This window comes from Cucumis sativus, chromosome 3 (assembly GCF_000004075.3).
Source record: "Cucumis sativus cultivar 9930 chromosome 3, Cucumber_9930_V3, whole genome shotgun sequence".
In the NCBI taxonomy this organism is placed as follows: domain Eukaryota; kingdom Viridiplantae; phylum Streptophyta; class Magnoliopsida; order Cucurbitales; family Cucurbitaceae; genus Cucumis; species Cucumis sativus.
In genome coordinates this window covers 16,945,577-16,959,864 of record NC_026657.2, presented here as the reverse complement: position 1 = coordinate 16,959,864, position 14,288 = coordinate 16,945,577, and the positions used below count along the sequence as shown (strand labels likewise).

Below are 14,288 nucleotides of genomic sequence, written 5' to 3'. Positions count from 1 at the left end.
ATTTTACTAACAATTTAATATTATTTAATACTTTACTTGATTCATGATATACTTGATGCATGTTGCCAAGCTACACCTTACTCGATCATCAATATCCAATTGATGTGTGCATAACTTCAACGTGTAATTAATGCAAGTAGATGTACTGTCACACCCCACCCCGAGCACATGCTTGCTCGTCCCGAGATGTGGCATGATGTCAATCGAAGTCGTTCGCCTCCAGAAGAACCTCAATTGACCCATGACATACAATCGTGAAACAATCAAGAGCGGAAGCCTTTTAACTTAAAATACTTTAAACAGTTGTGTGACCCTTTTGAAATCTTGTATAAATTGTATCATAGATAATGAACAAAACATGAATAAATAAGTATTTGAACAAATACACGACTAATTTGAAACAAAACAATGTTCTTGTATAATGAAAAACTAAGTTGGCCTAGCAGTCTTATGTTCAACACGCGAAGATCCACAATCTATACCTGGAAAGTGGGAAAAGATTTTGAGAGGGTAAGTCAAAAGACTTGGTGAGTAACAGTTTTATAAAACAGGTTTTCATAAACATTTTAGTATAAAATCAGAGCTTGAATACATTTATCAGTAAATAATCATAACATGAAACTTGAACATTTGCATAGCTTTTTTAAGATAGACCTCCATACCCATAGGCAATATTTACCCTTTCGTCTGAAGATGGAACAATTGATGGATAGCTAACCCTCCTCCTTTAAGACATAACAATAAACCATTTCTGATGGCCCCTAGTTAAAAATAGGTTCGTCAACCGTACCATCAGTATAAAGTCAACCACATGTATACAACAGGTTTCATGGAATATTCGAGCATGGATCAAAACATTTGAAAACATGAAATATTTCCTTCAAAGTATTTGAAATATTGCCTTGAAATCATGAAATCATAACATAGCTTGGAAATAACATTTCAGTAAACATTTATCAATAGCATGGCTTGTATAAGAACTTGAGATCATGTTTAGCAAATAATTTTATGAGGTCTTGCTTGTAAAGCCTAAAACATGTTTAATAAATATTTTGGAAATCATGATGTTACTCACAAGCAATACTTGAAAACATGTTGAATACATCATTTAGAAATTTTGTGTTACTCACAATACTTAATAGGTCTTGGAAATTTCTCCTAACCCTCCTTATCTTGAAAATATTCATAACTCTTTTGGCAAAACTTTCTTCTATAAAATTGCTCTAAATTGTCTTAAATTTCTTACCTCAAATTGGTGAAGAAAAACTAAAACTAATGAGTCTTGTAGCTCTCTAGAAGTACACCTTGCTCAGAATCTCCTAGAGAATGACCTCATTGCCTGATCTTGGTCCAATTTCAAACCTTCTTGATTCCAAATTGATCAACAACCCTCTCTCACAAATTTGACTCAATTTCTAAAATTTTAAGACTAATTCGAATGATTTTGCAGAAGTAAGTTGTGAGAAATTGATTGTTGAAGCTAACTTGTTTATAGTCCCTTGCATGTGATTAAGGTGACACTTAATCCTTAATTAGACTCACCTCTTAAGCTATTGTTAAAACCTCAGCATCTCCTTCATGTCCTCTTTGGTCACAAAATGCACGGTGACATGGAAATGACACTTGGACTTACTTTTAAGAATGCCCTCATGATGCCACATACTTGTCCTACTCATATGGCTAACCTCCAAGACATCTCGCACAACACTTAGCTGCCTAACATCCTTCCTCTCCTAGCCTTGGTTCCTCATGTGAACAAGCCTTACACTAACCTTTAAACACTTAGCCAAACACCTAGCCTTCCTTGCCTAGCTAACCTCCCAACATTTGGCCACAAACCTTCCTCGTGTGACACCTTTTCTTTGCCTAGCTCTCCCACACTTGGTCGCAAGCCTTCCTCACATGACATACTTTCTTCCTCGCCTAGGCTTCCTCGTCTGACACCTTCATATGGACAACCCTCTCGCCAAGCCTAAACGCCTAGCAAACGTCTTAAGGTTTGGCCACCAAGCCTTAACTCCAATGCATGGTCTTCTTGGTGTTTGTCTTGCCGCCCAACATCCTTCCTTGTGTGGCCATGTTTCTCGTCCAACTAACCTCTCAAAGCCTTCCTCATGTGGTCCTTGTCCGCCCAAAGACAAACCTCAGATGTCTAAGCATTACTTCAATGAGGTTACCCTTACTTGACCGTCTACTCCACATCCAATGCCTATCTTTAGAGATTTTCAAGCCACTTTTTGCTGTCAAATGACACCCTTTTGAAGGTTACCTTGCCTTCCTTTGCCCCTCATACTGAAGGGATAAAAGTCCTATGGCAATGGAAGAATTAAAGAATCATTACTCAATTTAATTTGGAAATCTTAAAATACCGGTATATTGGCAAAATTTTAGAATCATAATTCTAAATAAATTCTAAGCATGTTTTTAAAGATAAGATACAAGAACTTACTTTCGATGTCGTCTCTGAATCTACAATTCAATCTCTAAATTGGGACACCACCCGTCGGAGACCTTCCTATCATCAGGGATGAGATTGGTTGGTGGGAACCAATTGGAATGGAAAAAGGTTTAGATATATTTGAGAGAAACTCTTTGAGAGAAAAAGTCTTTTGCTTTTTTTTTCTTAATGAATTTCGTTGAAGAAAACTGTTTTCTTCTAGATATTTATAGTTCCCTTTCTTTCTTGGAATAGGAAAAGTAGTAGAAAACAATTATGAGATTCTTAATATCAAATATACTAATTAATTAACAATTAATCAATTAGTTAATATTTAATTAATATTTCATTCAAATCTTATTTGAATAAATATCTCTTCAATATCTTATACATTTATATTAATATAATTAATTAAATCATATTTAATTAATATTTCATTCAAATCTTATTTGAATAAATATCTCTGCAATATTATTTTATAAATTTAATTAAATAAAACTAAATTATCAATTAATTAATAGCTAAGTTAAATATAAGATATTTAACTTAAATTAAATTTGAATCATATTCAACTATAAGCTTCTCTCATAATAATTTTAATATGAATCCAATTCATATTAAATTAATATTTGAACTCATTCAAATATTTTATCTCTTATAAATTAATTTTAAATCATATCCAAAATTAAATTTATATAATAAAGTTTCACAAACTTTATATTATAATGTATCACTATACATTAAACTAATTTTCAAAGTAAATTTGAACATTTCAAATTATAACCAATATAAATAAATCTCATTACCCTTTATGAGCTAGGAAGAGGACCTAATGGACCTACAGATTAGAAGCTACAACGATATGAGATTAATTGGCTAAACTCATTAACCACATTAATCAATATTCGTTAATTGTGTGTACACTCCACTAAAGACTCACAACTGAACTCTTCTCACTGTAGATATATTTCTGTGTCCATGGATATAGGCCAATAACAGTAAGTTAGTCCTTCACGAGTGTTCGTAACACCAGCTGAGTCAATTTACCGTTTTACCCATGGGTTACCTCTAATCCTTAAATATCAGTATTCCTCGAATGAACAACTTGTTTTTGGTCCTACCAATAAACAGAAACCCCTCTCGTGCCATAGAGAGGGTAGGGCCCTTTGTTCAAGACTTGAAGACATCATTTAAGGGAACACTCATCTATTTACCCTAAAGTAGGGAATGAGTGAATTACATCTTGTGTAATTATGTTCGCAACTCCCCACTCGGTCTTGTCCCCAAAATGATAAGCTTATTGAGTCGGCGATCTGGCCACTCTCACCCATATAAATCAAAGGACAATTCCTCGCGAACAGGAGTTCATAACACACTCAGGATTAAGACTAAGTTACCTAGGTCATCCTAATGAAATAGAAACATAACTAGTTAACAGAGTTATATCTAGTGGTTACTATTTCGAGGTTCGATCTTATGCAAACTCATTGCATAAGATACCCTCACTCGCATGTCCACTACACGAACGCGTTGGATCATTGCGTTTGTATCAAATACAAAGTGATTCGTATCAATAGTGTTACCAGGATAAGGTACACAACCTTATCCCTATACTATAGACCCTTTAAGCTGATCTTGAACATTGATCATTGTATGTCTCTACATACTGTTCAAGACTCATTAAACAACTTAGAATGTCAGTTTATTGGATTTGAGTTATTAAGACAAAACTAATAATTTAATCAATAACAATTATTACAATAATAACATTTTATTAATAACGATCGATGGATTATATTTACAATTTACGAGTTTTAGGACATAAATTCCAACACATGCAACCTCTAAACACCTTTGGACCTAATTTTGACACTTAGCCAAATTTCTCAACTTTTCTCTTTTTCTCAAACCTAAACTTAAAATTTCATATATTTTTATCTTCTTTTCCCATCAATTTCATTTTCTCTTTTCCTTGACTAATATTAACGAATCCAAATGTTAAAGAAATTTTGAGTTTCACAACAAGCATTATTCTAAAATTGGGGGTGTGATAACGGGTATAAACACTCATTGTTATAACCTCTTTTATTATAATAATGAGGTCAAAAAGCATAAGAAGATGACCAGTACGTGCAACTTATATTGTAAATTCATAAATATTTAGAAATACATCTTATATAAGCATCATGCTTCTTTTACATGATTTCCATGTCTTAACACATGATGATTAGAAAGGGAGAAATTAGAGAATCGCATGAGACATCTCGTGCAAAGGCTACACGATCAGAAGTCATTTGGTGACTAACACCTCTCATGACAACAAAATCTACCTACTATGACAGTTACATATATTCCAAATTGGAAAGTGGAAAGAAAAAATTGTCACAAAAGCTCAAAATTCGCCTTTTTGGTGGAAAAAAATGAAAATTTTCGAATTCGAAGAATTAAAATATATTTTCCCCCTTAATTTTCCTCCAACTTTTCATTAAACATTATTAAAATATAAACTTACTTTTATTTCCCCTTTCTTTCTTATCATCTTCACGATAGAACCCAAAAAAGCCAACTTCAACCTCATTCTTCTCCATCTCCATGAACTTTCTTTTCAACAATGGAGACCCACTACGAAGGAGACCTACTGCAATGGAGACACATTGCGATGGAGACCCACAACGACGTCGAATCTAAACGTTTCAAAGACAACAACCCACATTTGTTTTCTCATCGACGGCAACCCACACTCGTGACCCATACTCTTTTTAAAGATTTCGAAGACAAGTTAGTGTTTAATACCTTTCACTTTTGTGTCTTTTCCTTTTCTAATTTTAATTAGTATGGTGTAAGAAATGGAACAAAACCATTTGTGAATAGTTTCTTACCTTTTCATTCACATCCTCCCCATATATATGTGATCTATATCTCTGATTGTTTCCTCATAAAATCTTAATAATCGTATTGTTTATGGTAGATCAAGGAATCTTTGAAAGTTAGAGAATATGTGTTTAGTGGGAAAAATTTTTTAGTACGGAAGGTGTTTGTGAAAATGCCTGAGAGAGAAAATTAGTGTTTTTTAGGATGTGGATTGTGGCTCTATTTTATACAATTTATTTTCTAAGCCTATTTTGACTGTGGAACTAGAAAGGGACTTTTGGAATCCAACCCATTTGTATTGCTAGTGGAAGAAAATAATATGCAACTCATGAAGTCCAACTAATGGTTTGTTATTACTATTAGCCTATTTGTCCAATTCTAGTGTCAATTATTAGAAACTTCCTACCTTGAGTTTGGTATATTATATAGGGAACAAAAATATTATTATCTTATTCTTGGTAATGAAAATAATAAATAACATAAGGATATGGTATAGTGTGACAAACCACTGAGTTTAAGAGTTGACATTAACTTGGAGGTAGCAAAGATTGTATAATTTTGTAAATGGACATTGGATTTTGTGAGATGTGAAGTTTTGAGAAATTTGAATGATGATGATAATGGAGAAGATTTTGTAGGAACCATTAAGGATGTTCTTACAAAATCCAACATTATGACTCCATTGAACTTGTACAAAATTTGGTCTCCCCTTTGATGGGTTTCAACTCACATTGTTGGAGGGTTTCTTTGACTGCTTGAGCTTGAGGGGAATTTGAAAGGAAAGAGAAAGAAGACAGGATTTGTGGGAGTTGTTTGAAGGAGAAAGGGATTTGATCAGCTTTTTCTTTTGGTAAAAATGGGGGAATTTTGAAGGGTCTCTTTTAAGGAAATAAATTGGGAGTTTTTTCCCAACTAATTTTAGGTCATTGATTGTGAAGAAAACTATGAGTAAAGGATTAATATTGTGACGATTCATATAAAATGAAGAAGAAGAAGAGTGATCATTATGGTTATTATTGTTCTTCATTGAAAATTCATCTATCTTGGGAAGTTTGAATATTATCTCTAATTGTGGTCACCATTTTTATGATGAGATTTTGTATTGTACTTGATGTTGCTTCAATAAAATCATTCATCTCAATTTGTTTCCTCTTCTCAACAATTTCGCTCATGGAAGATTTAGTTCTTCCTTCAACAAACTGCAAAATGTGAAAGTTAATTTATGTGAGATTTTTTTTGCCAAGAAAAAATGATATTGATGCCCCTTTTGACAACTGTTATATTTTTTAAATTTGAGCTTATAGAATACTATTTTTACATTTTTTTAAAACAAAAAACTTAGAGTAGGTCTGCAAAGAGGGACTGGTAGGTATACTTAGACATCTCAGTTAAATTAACACATCTATAATTACCCCTCTCGTGCCGACTATATATCATTGGCACAAAAGAACAATTACAGAGGGCACAAGCAGTGAGAAAATAAAACTAACAAAGGCAAAAGCATTGTGAAATATTCATCTATTTTTGATCTTTTGAAAATATTCATCTATTTTATCTTAGGAAAAAGTCTGAAAATATTGAAGCCAGAGTTGGAAAATGAGTTTCATACCTTAACCGGGAGAAGAAGTTGGATTCACTTGTAGGTTGATGTCCTTCTGCTCCACATGCCCCTAGAGGACGTTACATATATGGCAATGTTGGAAGTGGTATGTTTTAACTGTGATAAAATTTTATGTGACAAGCTTGGATATTTGTTATCAATTCATAAAGAATTTAAGTTTATAATCTAGAATCAATTTAATTTTGATTTACATAATTAATTTCTAATAATCTAGGAAAGACAATGTTCATGGACATGGTTTTCAATGCTACTGAAGGAATTGTTAAACTTAGAAAAAGGTACCATTTCCATGAGGTGAAGCTGATAGAACTAAGAGATGCACAGCGGAAAAAAGAATCGAATTTCTACCCTAATTGCCACAATTAACATGTAACCCTAAACTAATCAAGTTAGGGTTTTAGGAAATATTACCTAGTACTCAACTACTATCCTCTTGGACAAAGAATCGGGTTGTGGGACCCAATTTGGTGTAGAAAGAAATGGAGATAAAATGGGATTGGAATGTAGAAAATTTTTCTTTTGTTGAGATGTTGGAGGATAATAAAAAAGGCAAAAGTCTTCAACAATTTGAAAACTCCCCTATTTATAAACTAATTACATGCAAAAATGCGTGTAATTAATTTGCCAAATCTAAACACCTAATGTTCCACTAACAATTAGTGGAACTTAGTGGGCTAGGTGTCTATATCTCATATAGCCACATATCCCACTAAGAGTTAGTGGGATTATCCAACAAAATGTTGGATTTTCCCACTAACTTAGTCCAAGGGTAAAATGGTCATTAGATATTTCTAGTCAAAAGTCAAACTTTGACTTTTCTTAGTCAAAAGTCAATATTTTGACTTTTTACCATTTTGTCCGTCTTGACTAATTCCAACCTCCCGAGCATGAATCCGCATTCATTTTTCCAAAATTCAAATCACATTTGAATATAAGGCCGGTCAAAGTTTGACTTTTCAAAGTCAAAAGTCAACATTTTGACTTTTTACTATTTTTGACCAATTCCATCAATTCCGAGCTTCTTAGTATGAATCCGCATTCATACTTATAGTATGTAAAACATAAAGCTCTATTTCTAATTAGAAGACCGACGACTATATCACTATATTTGTCGGTTTCTCCTTTCTTCTCCCAATTCGAACAATTCGACTTATTTCATCACACTGTTCTAAGTTTAATCCATATGAGCTAGCAGAGGAACCTAATGGACCTATAGATCATGGGCTCCAACGATTCAAGATTAACTAGCTAAACTCTTTTAGACCGAGTTAATCAACATTCGTTAACTAACGGGTCATTCCACTAAAGTCCCGTAGTTGCACTCCCCTCACTATAGATATATTTGTGTCCATTTGATAAAACCATAATCAGTAAGTTAATCCTTCACAGGTTGCTCGTAACCTTGGCTGGGTCAAAATACCGTTTTACCCCCAAGATTACATCTTGCTCCTTAAGTCCCACTAATCCACTATTGAACAATTGGTTTAAGGTTCAACCTATAAACTTAATCCCTCTCGGGCCAATGAGAGGGTGGGGCCCCTTGTTCAAGACTTGGATTCAGTGCTTAAGAGAACAACCTATCTACTAACCCTAAAGCGGGTAGGAGTGAATTCCATCTTGTACCCTATGTTCCCAGCTATCCACCCGATCTTACCCCTGAAATGGGAGGCTTATTGGGCCAACGCTGATGAGCTGCCCTCACCTATGCAGATCTAAGGATAATCTCGTGTGAACAGGAGTTCATAGTTAACTCAGGATTAAGACTAAGTTACCTAGGTCATCAATAATCGAGATAGTCAGTTTTAAACAGTAAACGGTGTTATAACGTAAAAAAGACTAATTCATGGTTCAGTCTTATGTAAACACTTTACATAGGATGCTCCCACTTTCATGTCTCTACATGAACGATTCAGGATCACCTCGTTTGTACTACAAAATGGGTCGCATCCATAGTTTCTCTAAATAAGGCGTCCAACCTTTATTCATATACTATAGACTATTTAGGCTATATATACTCGAACTTGATCCACGTTTATGTTTATACATAAAGTTCAAGTTTATTCAAAAAATAGCCTTGGAACTTGATTTATTGGATTTAAGATTGTAATATTTAATTTCTCAATAACAACTTTATTGAAACAGAATATGATTACAAACTACGAGTTTTAGGACAAAAAATTCCAACATAAGCATTATTCTAGTTTGAGAAATTGGAAACATTGGAACATACATGAAAAACTAGAAAAGCGTTTTTCTAGTTACACCACAACAAGGGAGTAGCGAAGGTATGGAGGGGATGCAAAGGACTTTCTAATTCTCAAACCAATGATTAAATTTCTCTTTTATTTAATGATATTGGGAGGAGCTATGTAAAATAATTACTCCTATTATGATTTTTCAATAACTTTTCCTTTCTAGGAAAAACTAAAAAAGCGTTGAAGAACCATATCTATTGAAAAACAATATCACATGTGAGATTTTTGTATTTAAAACAAATTAAATACATACTTACATAAAAAAAGTATTATCTCTCTCCCTTTTGGACTTGTTTGCATGACTACAATATTGTTTGTTGTTTTGTTGATTCATATAAGGTTAAATTTTATACTTTATAGGGTTATTCTCTTGTTTACTGATTATACTACTATTATTTGCAACAAAAATTTATACATTAAACTTTGAAGTATGTTAGGGATTGTATCTGACCATGGTAACACAAATATTTTTGCATTTGAAATGACTTTGGAGTATTGTTATTATTGACTTATCTTATGATTTATGCTGTAATTGATATCATTCTTCACTGACTTGACAAAATAATTCATTGCTTTGTAAATTATGTACGGAATGTTAACTCATAATCTCACTAATTAATTATATATAAGTTTCCATGATCCTCTAAATTGTGTTAATGCGTAATGCTTGATTTATTTTTGTTTGTTATATTTTGGGACATTTTAATGTCTCTAGAACGCAGACTATTTAAACTAACACAAATTGCTACATATGGTGAGTTTCTTGAAAATCCAACTCTTTCGCCGCCTTCGATTAAGGTATTTTCTATATATTTCACCTCTGATTTCAAGATAGATAGACGAGATAAGTAGAATTTGGTGGTTAGAATTCCGAAGAGAATCCTTTTATTGTGGTTGGAGATCTTTAAGTTACAATTGGTAGATGCTCAAATTTCTAAACCGTGTGAGAAAGGATATGAATATGAAGTTTGGATGAATTTTAGTGTTTCTTACTAGTTCTTTAGAGTTAGATTATGTAGAAATGGATTCTACTTTGGAAAATGAACTAGAAAAAAAAGTTGATTACTAAGAGACTCTTTGTATATTGTACTGAATTATGCGTAGATAAATTGTACTGAATTATATTGGTTCTTTATCTTTGTATATTATACTGAATTCTGTCTAGATAAATTGAATTTGATTATAGTTTCTGCAAGTTTTACTTCTTTGGGATAAGTTTGCTGTAAAATTATGCCTAGGTATTTCCATGCATTATTTTAAATATTTGCCTTGATTTTTTTGCTATGATTAAGTACGGATTGTTGCAAAAGCAGTGGATACGTTTCATTATTATGTTATTGAACTCCATGTCCATCGAATGTTGTTATGCATTTAATATGTACTATCAAGTGAACACTCAAAAGAGTTGGAATTTGATTTTTATTGTGCAATATGATTAAGGGATGGACTTTGGTAATGATTTTTGTGATGAATTACTTAAGATCATTTGGAAGTTGTTAACCAAAGTTTTCTTATTATTTTGTGTACATCATTTGAAACTAATCTACTAGCTATTTTTAAAAATATTATATGGTATTTAAATTCTTGCATTTAGAACGGTTATATTTGTTGCCTTGGAGAGTTGACAAGTTATTTTGTGGTGTTAAATTCCTTGTAGGCATTTATATGATATACTTATTTTGGAAGAATACTATATTTAGTACCTAAGGCCTTAGTTATAACTTTACAGGTATTACATTTTTCATTATTAGAAATTGCTTTAACTTTATTTCCTTCTAATATGTTGCTCATGTTCGTAGAAATTAAATTATTGTTTTATCTTTTGCTGAGAGTTTTATACTTTTTTTCCTGTAGGTGCAGAAAGCACTTATCTCTCTCTGTCTCTTCCAGAATGAACTCCTGTTTGCTGAAAATGAGAATATGCGGAAAATGGTAAACTTTCATAGCCCAACTTGACCATACTTGTGCTTTTGATAGCTATTATATTTTCTTCTAATTTATAATCAAGGAAAGTGAGAGTTTTGAAATTCTATCGTTGAAAGTAGAAAGTCTGAGTTGAAAAGTCAATAGATTGTCTTATCAAAATGGAAAAGTTAATTCCATGGAGAGGAAACATATGATAATCTATCTACAAATAATGAAACCTAATTTTCTAGCAACTTGATGATTAATTTCAAGCAAAAGAAAGGAAAATTGTAAGTGAAAATTCTTGTGTGACAATCAAGAATAAGCTGTTAATGGGAATAAGAAGAAAAAAGAAGTACCAAGAACAATGGATCAAAAACAACTTTTCCTTCGGACAAGACAACATGGCTCTTCAAGTAGTATAAGGTTTTTGTTTGTTTTTACTGTTAAAATAAAACCAAATCTCTCTCTTTATATACACATATATATCTAACTAAACATTTCGTTGCAGTTTAATAATAAAATAGTTTAAAGCACTCTGATTGTGGTGGATTTGGATTATATATAAGGGAGTGCAAGCCTTTTGCTATATTTAATATGGAACTTACGTACCTTATTTAAGTTTTTTTTTTATATCCAATGCATAATTGTTTGGTATTCTACCTTGGTATGTTACTTGTAATTTTATTTTTCATTTTAAAAAATCTGTAAGTTCATGTTTGATATAAAACTTTTTATGTATATGTATGTACGCATGTATATAATTTGTATGTGTATAAAACTTTGTATGGATTGATTCTGTTGTTTTATATTATTTTTTTGCTATTTTTTGAGATCTAGATATTGTTTTAGAGATGGTTTTGTTGGTAGAGGATTGATTCTATTAGGGGGTGTTTGATAATGTTTGGATGAATTCTTGAGTTTTTTATGAGATTTGATTTGAGGGTGTTGTAATTTTGAAGGTTGTGCGTGCGATTGAGATTGTATTCTGTTTTTGTGGGGGTGTTTTTAAAGATGAAGATGGAAGATTGGTATGTAGATTGTATTATGTTTTTTGGTATGCACAACCATAATATTTACTTCCTTATATTCATGTTTTCTTTGTAGGTTCTAATGGAGCCGACAAAGTTCATGAAATTTTCTTCAAAGAAGCTAATCAGGGTCATCAAAATACACTGACTGTTTTTAGAAATGAAGGATTTGACTATGGTTCAAGCAACAAAAAATATTTTCAGAGATGAAGGATTACCGGTTGGTTGTTTATGTATTATGATGGTATTTACACTGGTTTTGATTAAAGGCTGTAATTTCATACTTGTAAATTGTTCAAACGTGATTGGAAATGTACGAATATTACAAAGTGTGTTATGACGTATATATATTAAAGTGTCGACCATTTGTTTCTATATGTGTGTTATGTATTATAACACTATTGTCATTCAAATGGTTCGTGTAATGACGGAGCGACAAGAAGAACATGGAAAAACGGTAGTAATTGAGGAATTTGCAATAGGAAATAAATGTCATAATATATGAATTTGTTACACTTCATAATTGTCGTCAATATTAAAATAATGACATTTTTGTTATAAAAAAACTGTCACGATTGACCTATATTTGACCGAGAAAAAATATCATCAATAGCAAAACAATGACATTTAATTTTCTAAAATAACTGTCACGATTGACATATATTTGACAGGGAAAATTGTCATAAAATACGAATTCGTGACATTTTTAAACAGTCATCAATTTTGAAAAGATGACATTTATTTTTTTAAAAATGTCATGATCGACATACCCTTGACATTTAAAAAATGTCGCAAATTCATTTATTATGATAGTTATTTTCGAAAATGTCATAATAAATGAATTTACGACATTTTGTTTAACTGTCGTTAATACACAAATGATGACAGTTATTTGTTGTCATAATATAAAATATGATAGTTATTTGTTGTCATAAAATAGTAATTAACGATATTTATTTTCTGTCATGAAAAAACTTATTGCAATAATTTTCGAAAACTGTTATGGAAGTCATGGAAGGACTTTCCATGACTCCCGATACTATGACTATAAATAACTGTCACAAATTTTATTCGTGACAGAAAATAACTATCATCATAGACCACTTTTGTTGTAGTGTCTAAGCGAGGAGCCATATCATCACGTGAGGAAGATTCACTAGATGACAATGATGGTTATTGAAGTTGATGTAACATGACAAGGCTACAATTGACTCTAACATACTTAGAGGAATATAAATATTTATCGCTAAAAGTGGCTATAAAAAGTCTCCTTCTTTAACAAAGAGAGGAAGTCTGAATGGACCAAAAAGACACTTGAATGAGCAAGGGGCCTGTTTGGGCCAAGGTCTAAAGAGAGAAAGGTGGAAAGGAATAGCCTTTTTCGCCGGCTGTAAATAGTTTCTTCTTCTTCTCCGATCATACTGTGAGTGAAAGCTTAGATCTGAATGGAGACAAGTTCATCTCCCCATTCCCGCGAACTTGTATTCTTTCTCATTCTTCTGTCTTGTGCATCCTACGGGATCACAAGACTGCGACTGTACAGGGTGTCCCAATAGAATGTTAACAATTTATTTTTCCCTGACGGGACCAGTAGATGGTCTCTTACTGGGTATTTTTATACTCACCCTCCTTATGTTTAATTTTTCAGGAAAAGGTAATAAAGGCGGCAAACCGGCGAGGGGCTGGAAGGAAGCGTGACCGCCACAGGGGACACTTTAAAATTTTGCTTCCGCTTAGTGATTTATAGTATTATTTGTATTCGAATGTGAGACTGTTTAGAAAATTTTGAGGTTTTAAAGTATTCAAAGATTTGAAACTTTTTAGTTTTAAATTTTCACGTGAATTTTAGTAATTTAAAACTGGGGCCCAAACAAACAAAATAAATTTTGTTCTTTTGAGGTTTTAAATTTTAATTAAACTCGGTCTTTTGTCAAAATTAACGATTTTGACATAGTTAGAAAAGTCGGGTCGTTACGTGTATCATATAGATCAAATCTATCAATGATATACCAATATTTACAACATTGATAGATCAAAGTCTATCATTGATAAAATTTGATAAATTTTGCTATATTTATAATTTTTATAAAATGTTATTATATACTTAATTAATTTCTTGGCCCCTAATACTTAAATTTACAATTATTCGTTCAAAGTATAGAAGTGTT

At 32.2% G+C, this 14,288-nt stretch overlaps 1 protein-coding gene across 6 annotated transcripts; it reads left to right on the top strand.

Annotated features, from left to right (window-relative positions):
• The first annotated feature begins 4,957 nt into the window (after window positions 1–4,957).
• On the top strand, window positions 4,958–12,468 carry LOC105434875. Of its 6 annotated transcripts, XR_004214912.1 has the most exons (6): window positions 4,958–5,215; window positions 6,869–7,014; window positions 10,842–10,913; window positions 11,039–11,116; window positions 12,052–12,120; window positions 12,197–12,468. XR_004214912.1 is itself a non-coding variant. In XM_011653074.2 (5 exons), exons 2-5 carry the CDS (start codon window positions 6,973–6,975, stop codon window positions 12,266–12,268), a joined length of 261 nt encoding a protein of 86 aa, XP_011651376.2. In that variant the 5' UTR covers window positions 4,959–5,215; window positions 6,869–6,972; the 3' UTR covers window positions 12,269–12,468. The 6 variants fall into 6 exon arrangements, 3 of the variants coding, with proteins under 3 accessions (XP_011651376.2, XP_011651375.1, XP_031737772.1); XR_004214911.1 differs by lacking the exon at window positions 6,869–7,014 and having other exon boundaries at window positions 4,959–5,215; XM_011653074.2 differs by lacking the exon at window positions 10,842–10,913 and having other exon boundaries at window positions 4,959–5,215.
• The last annotated feature ends 1,820 nt before the right edge of the window (window positions 12,469–14,288 follow it).